The 16527-nt window shown below is 47.9% G+C and overlaps 1 protein-coding gene across 1 annotated transcript in view; it reads right to left on the bottom strand.

Moving 5' to 3' along the window:
* Nucleotides 1–15719, bottom strand: part of LOC111150635 (glycoprotein A33) — a 44332-nt gene extending 28613 nt beyond the window's left edge. The window contains exons 1-2 of the mRNA XM_022508123.1: nucleotides 15677–15719; nucleotides 3468–3622 (exon numbers count right to left, since the gene is read on the bottom strand). Of these exons, the coding sequence (XP_022363831.1) occupies nucleotides 3468–3622; nucleotides 15677–15719 (198 nt within the window). The remainder of the gene's footprint in view (nucleotides 1–3467; nucleotides 3623–15676) is intronic.
* Nucleotides 15720–16527: the final 808 nt, after the last annotated feature.

Raw genomic sequence — 16527 nt, 5'->3', positions numbered from 1 at the left:
CCCTGAACCCATCCTTTCTTTTTTTCTGGATGTACGTTTTAAAAAAAGAAGAAGAAGAAAAAAAAACTAAGTTTGTAGAATTACAAAGTTCCTTCAACCATGGGACCTTAAGTAGGATGCCCTCAATGTGTGGTCCTGCCTATTTAAAAACCATTCAGCTAGAGCCCCAAGAGTGCCGGCATACGCCCCCTGCTTTCCAGGTGCCTCCTTCCCAAACCACCAGGAGGGGAAGGGACTGGAGCGGGAACCCTGGGGTGACTTAAGTTAGCCCACCAGGCCTACTCAATGGAAGAGCTGGGTTTTTATTCTTGAAAAGACTCATGGAAGGGCATGTTTCTTATAGGTTCACACACTAATTTTTTGAAAGATTTATTTATTTGAGACAGAGAGAGAGATGGCACACTGGTGAGGGGGAGGGACAGAGGGAGAGAGAATCTCAAGCAGACTGCCGCCCAACACCAACCCCGCCCCCCACCCTGAGTGTGGAGCCCGACTAGTGGCTTCCTTGATCTCATGACCCTGAGATCATGACCTGAGCCAAAACCAAGAGTTGGACCCTCAACAGACCAGGCACCCCTAGGTTCGCATACTAATTTGTACAGAGACGTCCTTGGTGCAGCTTATGTCAAGTAATCATGAAGATTGTTCTTGAGTATTTTGTGAAGGTTATGAAGTTGGAACAGGCAAGTCAGGGGTGTGAAAGCTCTAATTTATCTACCTCATTTAATTTTTAGTTTTGTAGCCAAAGTCTCTATTTTCCTATTTTACGACAGCTGAAGTGTTCTGACACCTCAACCTAAATTGCTGTGTGGTGGAGACAGGCGAGATATTCTTGTGATTTTTTTTTAACTTTCCCTTTTTGTATATGGAATATTAAGCAAATGATGAAACATTGTTCTAATGGTTTAACAAAGGAAGGAGAATGAAAGAACCTAATAATTTCTGGGTGGAGAAGTCAGTCTCCTTCTGTGTGGAAAAGTAGACCAATACTGTTATCAAAAGTTTGTGTTATTGTACCTGACTTTAGGATCCAAAATTTTTTTTGGACAAGTGGTGCCTTTCCTCCTGGAATTGTAAGTGGAGCACAATACTAGGAAGTGGATATTGTTACAGAGAACACACCAGAGCCTTTCTCACTGTTAAGCAAATAACACCTTGTGAATATATGATATTTGGTGAAACTCTGGTAGTTTTACCTGCTGATGCCAGCTGTCCGTTGGAGAATAAACTTTGAATGTGTTCTTCTTCCTCCCACCCCAAAAAATAAATAAGATAAATGTAAACCTTACTCAAACTTAAGCATAGATGTTCCATTTCTTATAATTAGAGAAATGCAAATGTGATTTTAAAAATGAGATACTTTTTTCACTTACCAAAATAGCAAAGATCAAACAGTTTGAGAGTACTGTGTGTTGGACAAGTGGGTGCCCTCATATTGTTGGTGAACGTGGAGATTGGCATGATATATCATGAGAGCAAGTTGATCTCATTTATCAAAATTTTAAATTCACATATCCTGTGACTCAGAAGTTCTATGTTTAATAACTTACCCTACACGCATCTACTTCAAATACACGCTTATGCTATCTATGTGTGCTATACATTCCCATAGACACTCACATCGAGATAATTATTGCAGCATTATTTTGTAGCAGCAAAATCCAGGGAACAAACCAAATGTCCATCATTGGTACATACAGTACATTCATAAAATGGAATGCTTCATGTAAGTGTTTGAAAAATGAGACAGGTTGCTTCTAGGCCTTTTGGCTGAGATCAAGGGTAAAAAAATGAGAGAGATGTAAATGTACTGACATATGGAAAGAGCTTCATGACCTGTATTACGAGAAGAAAAGCCAAGTGCAGAACAGTGTGTGTATGGTCTATGTAAACATGCCTATTCATGTATGTGTAGGTACATACATATTTATGTTTGTGTATACATACAGCATGCATTGAAGGCCACCCCAGAGCTCGTAAAAGTGGTTCCCTTTGGTGAGGGGAAGAGGAAACTGGGAGTTCAGGGAATGGGGTAGACATACTTTCACTCTGTGTAAGTGTTACTGCTTAATCGTTAGTCAGATGCATGTGTTACTTAGACACACACCTGCACACAAATGAGCACTCGGGCTCTGCTGGGGGGAGCTCGTAACGCTTCCCTATGGAGGCAATTTTGTAGTCTCTGTGAAATTATAAGAGCATTGACCCTTTCTGGGAGTGTATTCTAGCATTATACCTGTCCACACACAAAATGACATATGTAAATGGTTATTCTTGGTAATTGGAAGACTGGGAATACCAAGTGCCTATCATTATGGCGCTGGTTAAATATTAAGTGTCTTCTTACCACAGACTCCTACAAAGCTCTGAAAGAAGGAGGGAGCTCTCTATTAACTGGTACAGAAAGCTCTTCAGCAGCTATCTTAAGTGAAGAGGGCAAAACAGTGCCTAGAATATGCTACCTTTTGTGTAAAAAAGGGGGAAATAGGAACACACACACATACACACAAAACACATTAACATTTTCTTAAATTTGCATAAAGAATCAATGGAAGGATACACGGGAAAATAAATTGGTTCTCTTAGCCAAGAGTTATACTCAAAATACGTAATAATTGCAGCAGATCTAACAACCAATCAGAATAGAGACTGGTCCCAAACAACCAGTACCGGTGAAAATCAGCCTTGCCTGCATGTGGGGAGTGTATGTGGGGCAGGGGGCGGGGGGGTTGGTGGAAATGGTGAGGAGTAGAAGGATCAGAGTAAATAGGGGCAAAGATGGGAATGAAACTTCCCAATGTTTGCTTTTGATGATGTTTTCATTTTGGAACCATAGGACTGTATTACCCATTTCAAAATTAAAAAAAAAAAAAAATGTCTTCTATATTCCCCAAAAGGACCTAAACAGGAAATTTTTAAAAACCCCAAAACACTAGAAAATAAAATCTGGCCTCAAGGAGAGCTCTATGCTAATCAAAAGGAATGACTGTCTCAAATGATAAAATTAAGGTAACTCGAGACTGACCAGCAGAAGGATATTTTAGGAAGGTCACTTTTTCCAAATAAAGGTGGCATAATAGGCCCCTTGCTGAGTCCAACACTCACTGCTCTGCCCACCCAGTCCAGCTTGGGTGCTAATGTTTATGTTTGTTTTTGTTTTTTAAAGATTTTGTTTATTTGTTAGAGAGAGATACAGCAAGAGAGGTAACAAGAGCAGGGGGAGTGGGAGAGAGAGAGAAGAAGGCTCCCCGCTGAGTAGGGAGCCTAATGCCTGGGCTCAGTCCCAGGACCCCGAAACCATGACCTGAGCCAAAGCCAGATGCTTAACGACTGAGCCACCCAGGCGCCCCTGGGTGCTAATGTCTATTCTAACATTTACTGAAAGACTTGTAGTGTTTGTCCTCTAAGAGGTCATGGTCAGGTAATATTCATTTCCATGATACCCTCAACTTTTTAAGGATCCTTACCGAGTGACTCCTTAGAAGTTTGTCCCATTGGATAAATCCATTTCTGTTGGAGACAGAAGTGCGGTAGGTGCATGGAAGGGTAACGCTCTTTCCCTGGGCAGCCCGAAGAATTTCCTGGGGCGTTTCCACAGAGATGGCACTGACAGTCACCCAGACTGGAAAGAAAGTGGGAAGTGAGAAGAATTAAATGGCATAGCATAGCCACTCCTTGCCCATAGGACCTCTGAGGGAATGCCCAGTGACATTCTCCTCCAGCAGCCACAGCTAGACACACTGCAACTGTGATCTTGGCCATGACACACCCACTGTTCTCCAAGACCGAGGTGGAGACAGTTAAATGCATTGTGTGGTAGCTAAAGCCCAGCTTTATACCTCAGCTTCACCTCTTCCCAGCTGTGTGAACTTCTCTTGTCCATAGAATAGGAGCACAAATACTTCCCAGAGGTGCTGGGAGAACTTAATGAGATACTATGTGTAAATACTTTTTTTATTAGTCTCTGTCACATAGAAAGCTCTTGATAAATATTCCTCACCATCTTTTTTTGTTGTGGTGATGATTTAGTCATTCACTTAACAAGTTTTTATGGAGCATTTAAATGTGGTAAGGAGTTTTAGAAATAAGCTTAAAGCAAGGTAAAGAGAGAGAGGTTATTCCCTGGTGAGCTCATTCTACGCAAGTTTATCAGGAAAAGGTGAGAAAGACAGTATGGCCACACCAGTATCTCCCATCATGTCTATTCATCTTTCCACATGATGGTGACTCTCTTCCATCTGTGTCCCCTCTTGAACCTGAGTAGGACTGGGACAGCAGTGTGAGTGGCACCTTATGGCTTCTCATACTAACTTGTAAGAGGCCAGAAGCTTTGCTTGGTCCTCCGGAGATGCTCCCTCTGAGAACCCAGTAACTTTCTGTGAGAAAGTGAGGCAGCCACATGGAAAGAAAGACCACATGCGGGTATTTGGGACAGCGCTCCAGCTGAGGTCCCCTGGGAGAGCCCGCATCCACTCTCAGCATGTGGATGGGCATGCTCAGTTTTCTGGAAAAGCAGGGGTCCGCTATCCCTGCAGAGCCCTCCCAGAGTGAAGATTTGTGAGAAAATGTATATTGGCATTGTTTTAAGACACTAAGGTTTGGGGTGATCTGGTTTGTAGCAACAGATGATTGAAGCAGAAAGCCGTGTGGATACCTCTCAGGAGAACTTTGAAGGCAGGAGTAAGTGTGGTCCAAGAGAAGGAACAGCAAGGAAGCCATGTGGTAGGAGGGGAGGGAGGAGGAGAGACAAGGCAGAGAGGTAGAGAAATCTAAGGTCACGTTGGGCCTTGTAGCCCATATTTAGGACTTTATATTTTTCTTTGGAAGAGGTGGGGTGCCCTTGGAGGAATTTAAGCTGAGGGGATATACTTGACATAAATTTTTAAAGGCTCATCTGAAGTGAGGTGAAAGGAAGTGAGGAGACTGGGGAGCAGAGTGGGAGCAGGATGACCTGCCAAGAGGTTATTCCAGTTGTACAGGTGCGTGCTTATGGTGGCATGGCTACAGGTCAGGGTAGTGGAGGTGGACGAGTGATCCAAATCGGAATGTATGTACAAAGTAGAGCCGACGAGATTTGACTGCAGATTAGACCTGACATATTAGAAGAAAAGAGGAGTCAAGGATAGATACGGGATTTGACCGAAACAACTGGAAGGATGGAATTGTCATTTATGGAGATGATGAAGACTGGGGGGGGGGCAGGTTTCAGAGGGAAGATCACGAGCTTGTCTGTGGACATGTGAAGTTTGAGATGCTTATTAGACACCCAATAGAGGTGTTGAGGAGACAGTAGCTCCCTGGAGAGGTCGTTGAAGGCCAGAGGATGGGAGCAAGACAGAGAAGTGCACAAAGACAGGGAAGACCTCTGGGATGGAGCCATGGGGGCACTCCAGTGCTTGGTGGTGGAGAAAATGAGAAGAAACCAGCAAGGGAGAAGGAGAACTGGCCAGAGGGCTAGGAAGAGAGCCCAGAAAAAGTGGTTGCCAGAGGCCAAGCAGGAAAAGTGTTTCATGAAAGCAAAGGGGGTCAACTACTCCAGTGCTGCCGACCTTGGGTTTGGGGAACTGGGAACTGAGAGATGACCACTGGATGTTGTAACATGGAGGGGATGAGGGGACCTTGGCGTGAGCAGATTCCACAGAATGGAGATGATGGAGCCTGGGAAGATGAGCTCAAGAGCAACTGGGATGAGAAGAAGAGGGCAGCCTTTGCCAAAGGGACATGGGGGTTGAAGGAGTTTTGTGGGGTCAAGGGAGATTTGTTCCTTTTAAATATATATATATATATATTTTAAAAATATTTTTGATACTGTGGCCCTTGTTTTTTTCTTCTATGGGATCTTTGCCTCCCTACTCAGTAGGTGTGACAAAAGTACCAGGTGTGACAAAAGTACCAGACAAAAGTACCAGTATCTAATCTATGGTTAGACAAGTAGGAAGTAGAGAAGTTCACTTCTAGAACCTTCCAACTACCTCCCTTTCCACCTCCTTGTGTGGGACTACATTGGGTATCTCCTTTGTAGTGGTTCAGAGCCCACCCTGCCCCGAATAGGTACAGCTCTCATCCTGCCACCACCTGAAAGATGTGTGCCTCGTGTTCCAGGAGGATCCTTTCTCACCCTCATTCCCCTGCTCTTCTTCTCAAGGCTGAGCCCTTCTCCCATTGAAGAAGAGCCTCCATCTGATGCTCAGCTAATTCCCCACAAGGGGTTACAAACGAATAGTCCAGGGTTGTGTTAACCTCCCTAAGGACAGACGAACTGGGAGAGTGAGTGCTCTTCACCTCCAGGAAGAAATCAGAATCTGCAGGCACCACAGCGCTTTGCTGAGGAAGAAGTTTAGCGCACAGTCACTGTCCCAGAGGAGATGCCCAGACTCTCTCAAGCAGTCTGAGTGCCTGTTACTCACAGCACCTGCCTCCTAGGACTTCAGTCTCATGCAACTTTATCACACGACATACCAGAGTGGCCAAGACCACAAAAGCAAGGGCCAAGCTGCCTGGGCTGGCATCCTCATTCTTCCTTTTTCTACTTGGCCACCTTAATTAACTTTTCTGTGCCTCGGTTTTCTCAGCTCGAAAATGAGGATACAACCAAACAATATTGTTGTGAGGCTTGGATGACTTCCCATTTTAGCGAGGACAACCTCTAGCCTGACCCGCAAGCAAGACCCGCACCCGCGCTCTCTCTTGTCCCATCTTTCTCCTCTGCAACTCTGTTTTCTTCACCTCCATGTCCCCAGGACTCAACAAAGGGCCTAACGTTGGAGATGCTCAAAGAAGGGCTCTTGGACAGCAAATACATGAGTGACAGAATTAAAGCTTAAAAGATTCGGAGGACTCACCACCAGAGAAACTTGTTGAAGAACTATCTTACAGATTGCTAGAAAATGCCCACCCCAAAAAATCAAATAAAGGGTCAGGAGAGCCCCCAGAGAGGGGGCAAGATGCCCCCCCAAGGAAACAAGAGAAGTCATTTAATTTCCCTAAAAGGGTGTGTGGTGTGGGGGACCCAGCCTGAAGCCTTGATTACTGCTTGTAAATAATGAAGGTTTGTTAAGAAGGTAATAAACCATCTCTAGAGACCTAACCAGAAAGTAATACATCCGAGGAGGATAATGAAATGCTTGATGGCGTTGTTGCTTGAGGCCTACACAGCACATTATGGGAACCCTGGGGAGACTGGCAGTAATGCGGGCACTTAGGCAATTCCATTTGCTCAGAGAAACCACATTCTCGGGGAGGAAGTGCCGGAGGCCAGAGGGGTCCCTGCCTGCCGGGCTCTGGCTGAGAAAGTCTTGGGCCCCTGGCTGGGGAGGGGCAGTTCACACAGACTGACTGGAGGCCTGGGTGGTTAGAACTCAGTTCTACAGGGATGTTTAGGAATATGTAAATTCCAATTGATTCAGTGAATTGTTCCCAAGGTCCTAATGCTGGGCCCCTCCTAGCAAGGCACTGGGAGAGTGATCAGAGACATGCTCATGAGCCACCCTTCCAGAAACCGCGGGGACCAGCCTGGCCCAGCTTCAAGGTTTGGAAGCTTTTCAGAGCTGCTTCCGGTGGAACTTTGCCACCACACACAACAGTCACGTTGCCGAGGGTTGGTTCAAGCAGGCCTCCTCCTCTCAGCAGACAGTACGCTCCTTCTAGCAGGGTCTGTGTCCTCTCTTTGCCAGTTCTCACTTCAAGGTTTCCAGAGGGCTGGGGTCTAATACGACCCTGTGGATTCAGTGGCCTGGGGCACACTCCCCACCCGGTTAGAGGTCACAGTTGGTCAGCAGCCTAATGGAGCCTACCTAATTCAGTGTTAAGTGCAAGGGTTAAGGAAGTAACACGTAGGTGGAGAAGGGAGGGGAGGGGCTGTGTCACCACCCAGAGGAAGGATTGTAAGAGAAAGATTTATCAAGGAGGTGGGACTTGAAATTGCACCCAAGGGAGTCAGTTCACAACATTCAACTTGTATGTGTAAGAAAATAAAGCAGGATGCAAAACTGTTAGTTACACAACAGTATCCCACTTCCACCTAATCACAAATAGCAAATTCCAGAAGCAAATATACCAAAATACAGTATTAATAACAGTGACCTCTGGGTTCTGGGAGCATGGATAAATTCTGGATTTCTTGTTTGTATATTTTTTATTTCTCAAATGTTCTAGAGTAAACATGCATTGCTCTTATAATCACAAAGCCATGTTACAGACTGATAAATCAAGTGGTAATTGAGGAAGTAGAGACAGGGAGTGCTCACCTGGCACAGGGAAAGGAAAAAGTGGAAATGAGAAGAGGGGGCCTTGAAAAAGTTTCTTTACTCTCCTCTGGGTTGGAAGATGGGGGGACTTATGCAGGACTGTAGATTATAGGGAAAGAGCTCCTACGAAAGAAGACACTGAAAAAAGAAGAGAAGCCAGAAGGAGCAAGACTCAGGCCTGGGTGAGAAAGGGAGTGTGGGGGGAGGGCTCAGGTCAATGGAAGACCAGGTATGCTCACAGCAAGTGTGACCTGTCTCTCTATGCACAGAGAGAGAAGTTCCTGAGTGGAAGCATCTGTCTGTCACGGTGTGCTGTCCATGCCAGGTGTTTATGGCATCCCAGAGTCCCCAAGGCAGAAAAGGAGGAAGCAGCCCAGAGGTCCCTGGGTGGCAGAGGGGAGAAAAGCGCCTCAGAAAGGAGGCCGGTTCCAAGGGTGACAGTGGGTGCTCCGGTCAGAGAGGGCTGCTCCAGGGACAGGGTGATCTTGGAGCAGGGACAAGCTCAGGAGACAGGGAGGAGACAGGGATGAAACCCGAGCATTGCCAACATGGAGTAGTTTGAGGGGCCACTCTCTTTACTAACCTTCAAGTCAAATAACATCTTCCACCCACCGCCTCAGTCCTCAAATCCCCACTGGACTGGTACTAAAATGCAAGTGCTGTCTGGGTGGGAGTGACTCTCTTTCCCTAGCAGGACAAACGTGTTTCCCTAATTAGTCCCTCTTATCCATCAAACCCTAGAAAGAGACTCAGAATGGGTAATTTTTGATAGAAGCATAGGAGATTAGGAAGTCGAGCCTTGGAGAGAAGCTGAAATTGCCTAGAGAAAGAGGGAAAGGAAGAAAAGCAGGCTAGGAGACACTAAAAGCAGACCAGCTCGCTGCCTGGTGAGGCTCAAAAGGGCAGGTTCTCCCTCATTCACACCCATCAAGCAAATGGCCGCTGGGCGCCCACGTTGCAGGCACTGCGCTAGACTCTGAGGGGACAGTGACAAGCAGAGACAGACACAGTCCCTGCTCTCCTAGCATTCAGTCTTCCGGGTGAGTCCCACTGGGATGAATAATCCCAGAGGAAAATGTAAAAGCACCATGGAAACAAGAGTTACACATTCGATGACGGGATATAACCCAAGATTTGAGGATGGGGAGCGCTTGTCCTAAGGAAAGGCCGGGTGACCTGACAGTGGAGGATGGGCAGAAGTGAACCATGTGGAAAGAGGAGAAGAGGTGGGTGGAGAGAGAAGAGCACTCTGCACAGGTCAGGTCATGGAGAAGGTGGGGAACGTTCCAGAAAGTAAAAGAAGCCAGTCTGTAGTGATAGCACCAAGGAGGTGGTTTGGGTGTGTGTGTCCCCATATGCTATCCTTTAGCGTCCCCACTAAGACTCCAAATAAACCTACGTGCAAAGCACAGAGAGCGCTCATTTCCTCACGGCAGTTCAGGACAATTCCTCTGTCTGCCCTGTCTCAGCGCGGTTGCTGCCTCCCCGCCAAGGCTGTCCTGCAGTGCAGTTCTGGAATGTCACCACTGCCCGTGTAGCCAGAAATGTGGGTTGGGCCCAAGTCTAACTGGCCATGAGGACAATTTGGGTTGTGTTTGTGTGTTTTCCTGCCATCTGCATTGATGGTTTTTTGGAAACAGTTCTAAATACAGCGGTTTTTTTCTTGCATCGGATGAGTGAAGACTCAAGGGGGGGGCGTGTAAAAAAAAGGGTACATATTAGTTTGAAAGGCAGTTTTTCTTTGTATGTCAGGAGAAAACTGAAGAGCCCACCGATAGGAAAAAGCAAATTCACTTCCGGCCCCTGATGTTGGGGGGACGAGTGCAGGTGGGCTCTGGCCTGAGGGAAGGGGTGGTGGTGCTAGCAGCTAGGCCTAGTGCCTCACAGGTCCCCTCTCCGGCCCTTCCCACTCCTCAGGCGGCTCCCTGTCCTCGCCCGTCGTCCCCGGCAGCGGCCCTCTTAGGAAAGGAAGGAGCGCCTGCAAATGGGCGCGAGGAGGCGACGAGGAAGGTGAGAGGTGGACTGCTGGCTGGGAAGGAGCCTTGTTTGTGTAGTTGTCCGCCTCGAAGGGTAATTTCAATTTTGTGGGTGGAGAAGAGCAGCTAAGCAGGCAGGAGCGCCTGTATCACCAGGGACGGAGATGTCGTCGTTTTGTTTTACGGGCGGTGTAGAAGCTCACGGGTCAGCACGGGCACCTGAGGCTGCTCAGTAGGGAGGACGCCCGAGTCAGACGACAGGGAGTCTCAGGGCTGAGGAGAGAGCTCGTGGGAAGAGTCGGAGAGGAAATGAGGACCAGGAAGTTATAACCTGGCTGTGGAAATCAGATACATATTGTGAGCCTTTGTTCTGTTACCGTGATACTTGAAGGAGAGAGAGAAGAAAAAGAAACTATGCAGCAGTAGCTTTTGTCCCCAGGTCGTTTAGGAAAATGAGGCCCCAGGGCGGGGAAAGGTTAAATGGCGACATAACAGACGCCAGAGAAGTGGTTGAGACTCTAAATTCCTATTAGGAAGAAATCAGTGGGGCTGCAGGTGACTTGGGGCGTTAGTGGAAGGAAGGGACTCCTGGCCTTGGAAGATCAGACAGGAGAAAAGGAAGGCGTGGAGATTACAGGTAGAGGTGCTGACAATATTTTTCCAAACCAAAGAGTAAATATGTGATCTGACCGAAATTTTTGTACTATCCAAGGTATGGGGGATCAGTCAGGGTGCTGGAATACTGGGGCTTGGGGAACACTTCAGTGGTTTATAGAACTTAAGTGTAAGTGAGGAGAACCTGTCCTTATGATTTGAGTCTTCGTTCGAGTGCTAGTGGCAAATCACCGAAGAGCGTTAAGCAGGGGGGTGACGTGGCCACAGTTTTATTTTAAAAGATCGTCTGGCTCCAGGGTGGAGAACAGATAGAAGGGGCAGAACACAAGGCCAGTTAGAGGCTATGGAAACAGCTTAGGAGAAGCAGTCACGTCAGCTCGGCCTCAGAGAAAGAGGAAAGTGAACAGATTTTAAAGACGTAAGAGATAAAACTGTCAGGACCCAGTGATGTATGTGTAGCTGAGGGAGAAGTATCAGGTGATATGAGGATCCTAAAATATGGCCCTGAATACTTTGAAACTCTTCTCATGAAGAAGTGAAGTTCATGTCCCTTTCCTTGAGTCTGGGTTCTGTGACTTCCTGACCAGTAGAACATGGTGGAAGTGATATTGGGTCAGTATCTGGACCTAGACCTTATGGTACTGGCAGCTTCGAGTTTCTTTCTCTTTAGATGTTTGCTCTTAGAATCCAGCTGCCGTGCCGTGAAGATGCCCAAACTTCCCCGTGGAGAGGCACATGAAAAGAGGAGCCGGAGGGCACCATCTTGGAAGTGGGGCTTCCAGCCCCAAGCAAGTCACCCCAGACAATGCTGCCCAGAGCAAGAACACACTGTCCCTCCCAAGCCCCGTACAAATTGCAGATTTGTGAGCGAAATAAATTGCTTTCTCATTTTCAGTTTCAGGGTAGTTTCTTACATAGCAGTAGAAACGCTGTAACAGATGACCCTAGGTTTCTGGCTTTCATTTGGGGATGGATGGGTGTTGTTTATGATGCAGAGATGACGGGAAAAGCCCAGGTAGGGGGGAAAGATTATGAGTTTGCTTTTCAGCTTGTGAGTTTGCAGTGCTTCTGAGACATTTAAGTTAAGAGGTCATGGGAAGCTGGATGGTTCAGTGGGTTAAGCATCTGCCTTTGACTCAGGTCATGGTCCCAGGGTCCTGGGATTGAGTCCCATGTCAGGCTCTTTGCTCACAGCGGTCTGCTTCTCCCACTTCCTGCCCGTCTCTCTCTCTCTCTCTCTCTCTCTCTCTCTCTGACAGATAAATTAAAAAAAATTTTTTTAAAGAAAAAAGCTGAGAGGTCCTGTGGGCTGGGCTGTTGGATTTGTGGGTGTGTAGCTCAGGAGGAAGGTTGGGTTTGAAGACAGAAATTGTGAGTCAGTTGGAAACGGGTATCACCTAAAGATGTGATTGTGGATGTGGATCCAGAATGAAAACAGAAGTGGGTCTTGGTGTGAGGACCTCTGACACTTCCTAGTGGGCAGAGGAGGATGAAGCTGCAAAGACCTGAAAGGTGGAGGAGAACCTGGAGAGGGTGTATCCAGGGAGCAAGACAGAAGAGTTTCAGGAGGGGGAGGGAGGGAGGGAGGGAGGGAGGGAGGTGGGGACTGGCAGGATCAAGTGCGGCCCAGGAGCACAAGCACAGGCTGAGCGAGTCACCCTCTCCCCCAGGCCTCCCAGGGACCAACATCACAGTAAGCAGGTTGGCTGGGTTCCTGGAAGCCTGCGGATGGCACTGGGGGACAAAGGCAAGGTGAAGCTCTCACCTGTGCCCACAAACCAGTTCCTCCCTGGAGCCTTGTTTCTTGAACAGCAGTCCCTAAATCAGCATCAGCCTCACTTGGGAGCTTGTTAGAAATGCGGACTCTCAGGCCCTGCCCTCCTGAATCAGTCTGCATTGTAATAAGATCCCCAGGTGACTTCTATACACATGGAAGTGTGAGAATGCTCACACTTGGGTCCCTGAGTTGAGTCACCAAATCGGGCACTGGACAGTAACTCAGGGGAGCCGCCAGATGGCGCAAAACTGAATCGGGTCACGCTCAGAGGATCCGCCGCAAACAGAGGTGACGGTTGATTACACCTACTTTCCTTCAAGTTTTAGTGTCTAACTTCAGACGTAGCCCGCCCGTCAGAATCACCTGAGGAACACCTCAGTTCGGGATCTTGGATACCTAGACCCCAGCAAAGCCTCCCCACAACCCATGGATCAAGCATCCATGGGTTTATGGAATGTCTTCAGATAGGAGAGAAAAAAATGTATTTTCTCATCTAGTATATTTTGGGATGTTGGATTCCTTTATTTCTCTGTGTAGAGCAGTGCCTTCCTCAGTTCTTCTAATTTAACCTTCAGAAAGGTTTCCTCTAGTCCCATGAGGGTGGGCCTTGTGTTTGTGTCACTGACAGTGTTTAGAATTGTCAGGCTGATTCTCAGTTGGGTTCAAAATTGTTTTTAGATTTTTCTAATATACTGCCTTTTGTTGGGGTCCCTTCCATAGGTGATATCATCTGCCTCCCCAAAGTCTGTAGAGTCCTGGGGCCTAGTGACTCATCAGCGAGGTGTCACTCTGCCTGGGACATCAGCAAAATCTAGGTTGTTACTGTGCAGGTTCAGATGGAGAAAGGAAGAAGGGCAAAGGCCCCTAGGTCCTCTGGAACCCAGCTCAAGCTCCACCTCCTCCAGGAAGCCCTCCCTCATCTCCCTACTCCTCTCTTTGCTGTGCTCTATTGAGACGGGGTGGGAAGGGCCACCCAGTCACTCTTAGGTATGACCTTTGAACACCTTCATTGTTCACTTGCACGGGGCAGTGGGTGTTTGGTCCCCAGATACTTCCATTTGGGAAATTGTCCATGTTCCCTGAGCTATCCACTGACATTGCCACCAACCCAGGCTCCCCCCTGTCCCACTGCTCCAGCCCCTTCACTGTAGCATAAGGTATGGAGGCGATGGTGGTGGGCACATGAGTCTGGACCGGGCAGCCTGGGAGGGTGGAGGGAAGGGGATGGGGGCAGAAAACACACTTGAGTCTGAACACAGGCCCAAGAACTGGTTCCCCTGAAGGAGTTCACCCCTGGGTCACTTGCCTTCTCAAAGGACGAGGGAAAATGTACTGCTCCAGGCAGTTCAGAGTTGAAGCTACTTTTCATTCTAAGCTGGGGGAGCATTTTGTTTTAGCATTTTTCCCCAGGCCAAAAGTTCACTGATTGCGGCCAAACTGCAAATACAAGGATGTATACTGGGTGGGGGGCGGAGGGAGGCATCTCCTGTAAGACTTCCAGCTGGGAAGGAAAGGATCAGAGTGTCCCTGGCCTAGTCCGGGGAGGATGGCAGTTTCCTTTCGGCCTCCCTCCCCCGGGGACTTGAAGTGTCCTTACTGCCTGGGTCCGATGGCAGAGAGCCGTGCCCTCAGGGCTACAGTCCTTTCACAATCCTCACTCCTAAAACACCTGCACAAACTAGGTGCTCAGTAACAAGGTTCACATGACGGCATGTCTGCCCCCAGTCATTTGGGTCTCTTGGTGGTGCTGGAGCCGGACTGAGCTGATGGATCTTTTCCAGGTCCACCTCTGAGACTCAGCCCAGCCCTTCCCCAGCACCTCCACCTGATGAATCAAAGGTTAGGTTTTGAGGGTGGGAGGAGTGGAGCCTACTGGGCAGACAGGCTACCTGGTTCCGGGGCTTGCTGTCGGAGCTAAAAAGCAAGCTCTAAATCAGAGCCTCCTTGCCCCTATTTCCCAGGCCTTGGGGCTCCTAACTTTCCTGGTAAAGCTCTTTCCCTCCTCTTCATTCTTACCAGATCCCTGAAGCCTTCAACAGTTTCTAAATTGCAGGTTGATGGGATTTGCTAGCTTAGCCAAATACACTGAATTAAATATACTCCTTAAATCCCCCCACCCCAGTCTCTCAACTTCCATTCTCCATTCCACTCCTCCCTACGCCCAGTACCCTTAATACCAACACACCTCTGTCTTAACCCAAGAACACTCCCGGGTCCCCCAAGACGACTTTGCTATTTCATAGCACCTGATTTGGATTTAACTATTAGAGCACCAAATGCCTGATTTCTATTTTGTAGGGCTTCCCCATCTTCCCAGTTTTCAATGACCAGAGCATCAGAAGGCCTGAAGAGCTTTGACCTTTGGAAAGGACCTTTCTAGTTCAGTTTTTGAAGGATTGGAGTCTTCTCTTGCTCTGGGAATGAGAGTAAGTTGCAGTGTCTCTGCCTTGGTTTCCCTACATATGATAAAGAAGTTATCAGTTCTACCATGGCCTTTTTCTCTAGTTTTAAGGCAATGGTTAAAATCCCAGGTAGCAAACCTGTTGTCAGATCTGGTGTCAGATCTTGTGATCTGATCTAGGATCAGAAATTACGGTCTTGAGAATTTATGAATTATTCCTTCCAGAAATGGAATGGAATTTTATTGATTAATATGCATATACAAACCATTCTGCTGGGGGTGGGGGGGGGAGACTGGTCTGCAAAGCCGAACCTGTAATTCTGCCCAGTGGGAATGTGGCCGTGTCACTGGCCACCATCCCTGGGGGGGTACTGGGAGACTGCCATTACTCAGTCCCCTTGTCTTTTTTTTTTTTAAGATTTTATTTATTTATTTGACAGACAGAGATCACAAGTAGGCAGAGAGGCAGGCAGAGGGCGGGGGGAAGCAGGCTCCCCGCTGAGCAGAGAGCCCAATGCGGGGCTCGATCCCAGGACCCTGAGATCATGACCTGAGCCGAAGGCAGAGGCTTAACCCACTTAACCCAGGCGCCCCATCAGTCCCCTTGTCATACCCCACCCCCTCACCCTCTGGGTGCTGGACATGAGAGGGGCCTACTTACCTGCACAGAGTGTCCATAGCACAGGCCGCAACTTCCCCACCATGGTCTTGCTTCCTCTGTGCCGAAGCCCAGCCTGGGAGGGATGGGCTGACTAGTTAAAGGCACAGCAGCCTCTGACCTGGCCCAGCCCTCTGTCCCTGTGGTTTCTCTTTTCCTGTTTACCTTTGCCCAGCCTGGCTCCCCTCACCGCCCTGCTCCACCGGCCTGGCAGGTGAGTTCCCCTATGGGACTGGACTCGAGCTGCCGCTACTCCACCAGAGGCCTCATGGGGAAGAGGAACCTTCCCCATCTTCACCTGCCCCCGCCCACTTTCTCCCCACCTAGCAGGTGTACAAAGTCCTAGGCTTCTCACCAAGGTGTGGGCTTCTATAACAGATAGGAAATTACCATCTCATGATATAAAGGGAATGATCTCAGAGGCAGGTTTCCGAAGCCAATAAAAAAAGGGTGTTGCCCACAATTGTTGAAACCCTCCAAAGCAGAATACGATCTGTTCTTCTACTTCCCTCACTTTTCTACAACCCCCACCCCACCCCATGCTACAGACAGGGGCATAGAGAAGACAGGAAGTCTCTCGGGGAGTTGATAACTTGGTTGGGGAGATAGAGACTACACAAGTAAACGAAGAAGACAATTCTAGAAGTAACCTGACCAACTTGCCTCAGTTTGCTCGGCTACTCTAAGTGATGCTGCAGTAAACATAGGGGTGCATCTGTCTTTTCTAATTAGTGTTTTCATCTTCTTTGGGTGTATATTCAGTAATGGAATTACTGAATCCTATGGTATTTCCATTTTTGATTTTTTGGGGAGCCTCCATATTGTTTTCCACAGTGGCTGCCACAACAACGCAA

The sequence above is a fragment of the Enhydra lutris genome, unplaced genomic scaffold (assembly GCF_002288905.1).
Source record: "Enhydra lutris kenyoni isolate GAN:26980312 unplaced genomic scaffold, ASM228890v2 scaffoldscaffold24, whole genome shotgun sequence".
In the NCBI taxonomy this organism is placed as follows: Eukaryota; Metazoa; Chordata; class Mammalia; order Carnivora; family Mustelidae; genus Enhydra; species Enhydra lutris.
The sequence above is the reverse complement of the archived record's forward strand: the minus strand, read 5'-3'. Positions and strand labels throughout refer to the sequence as shown.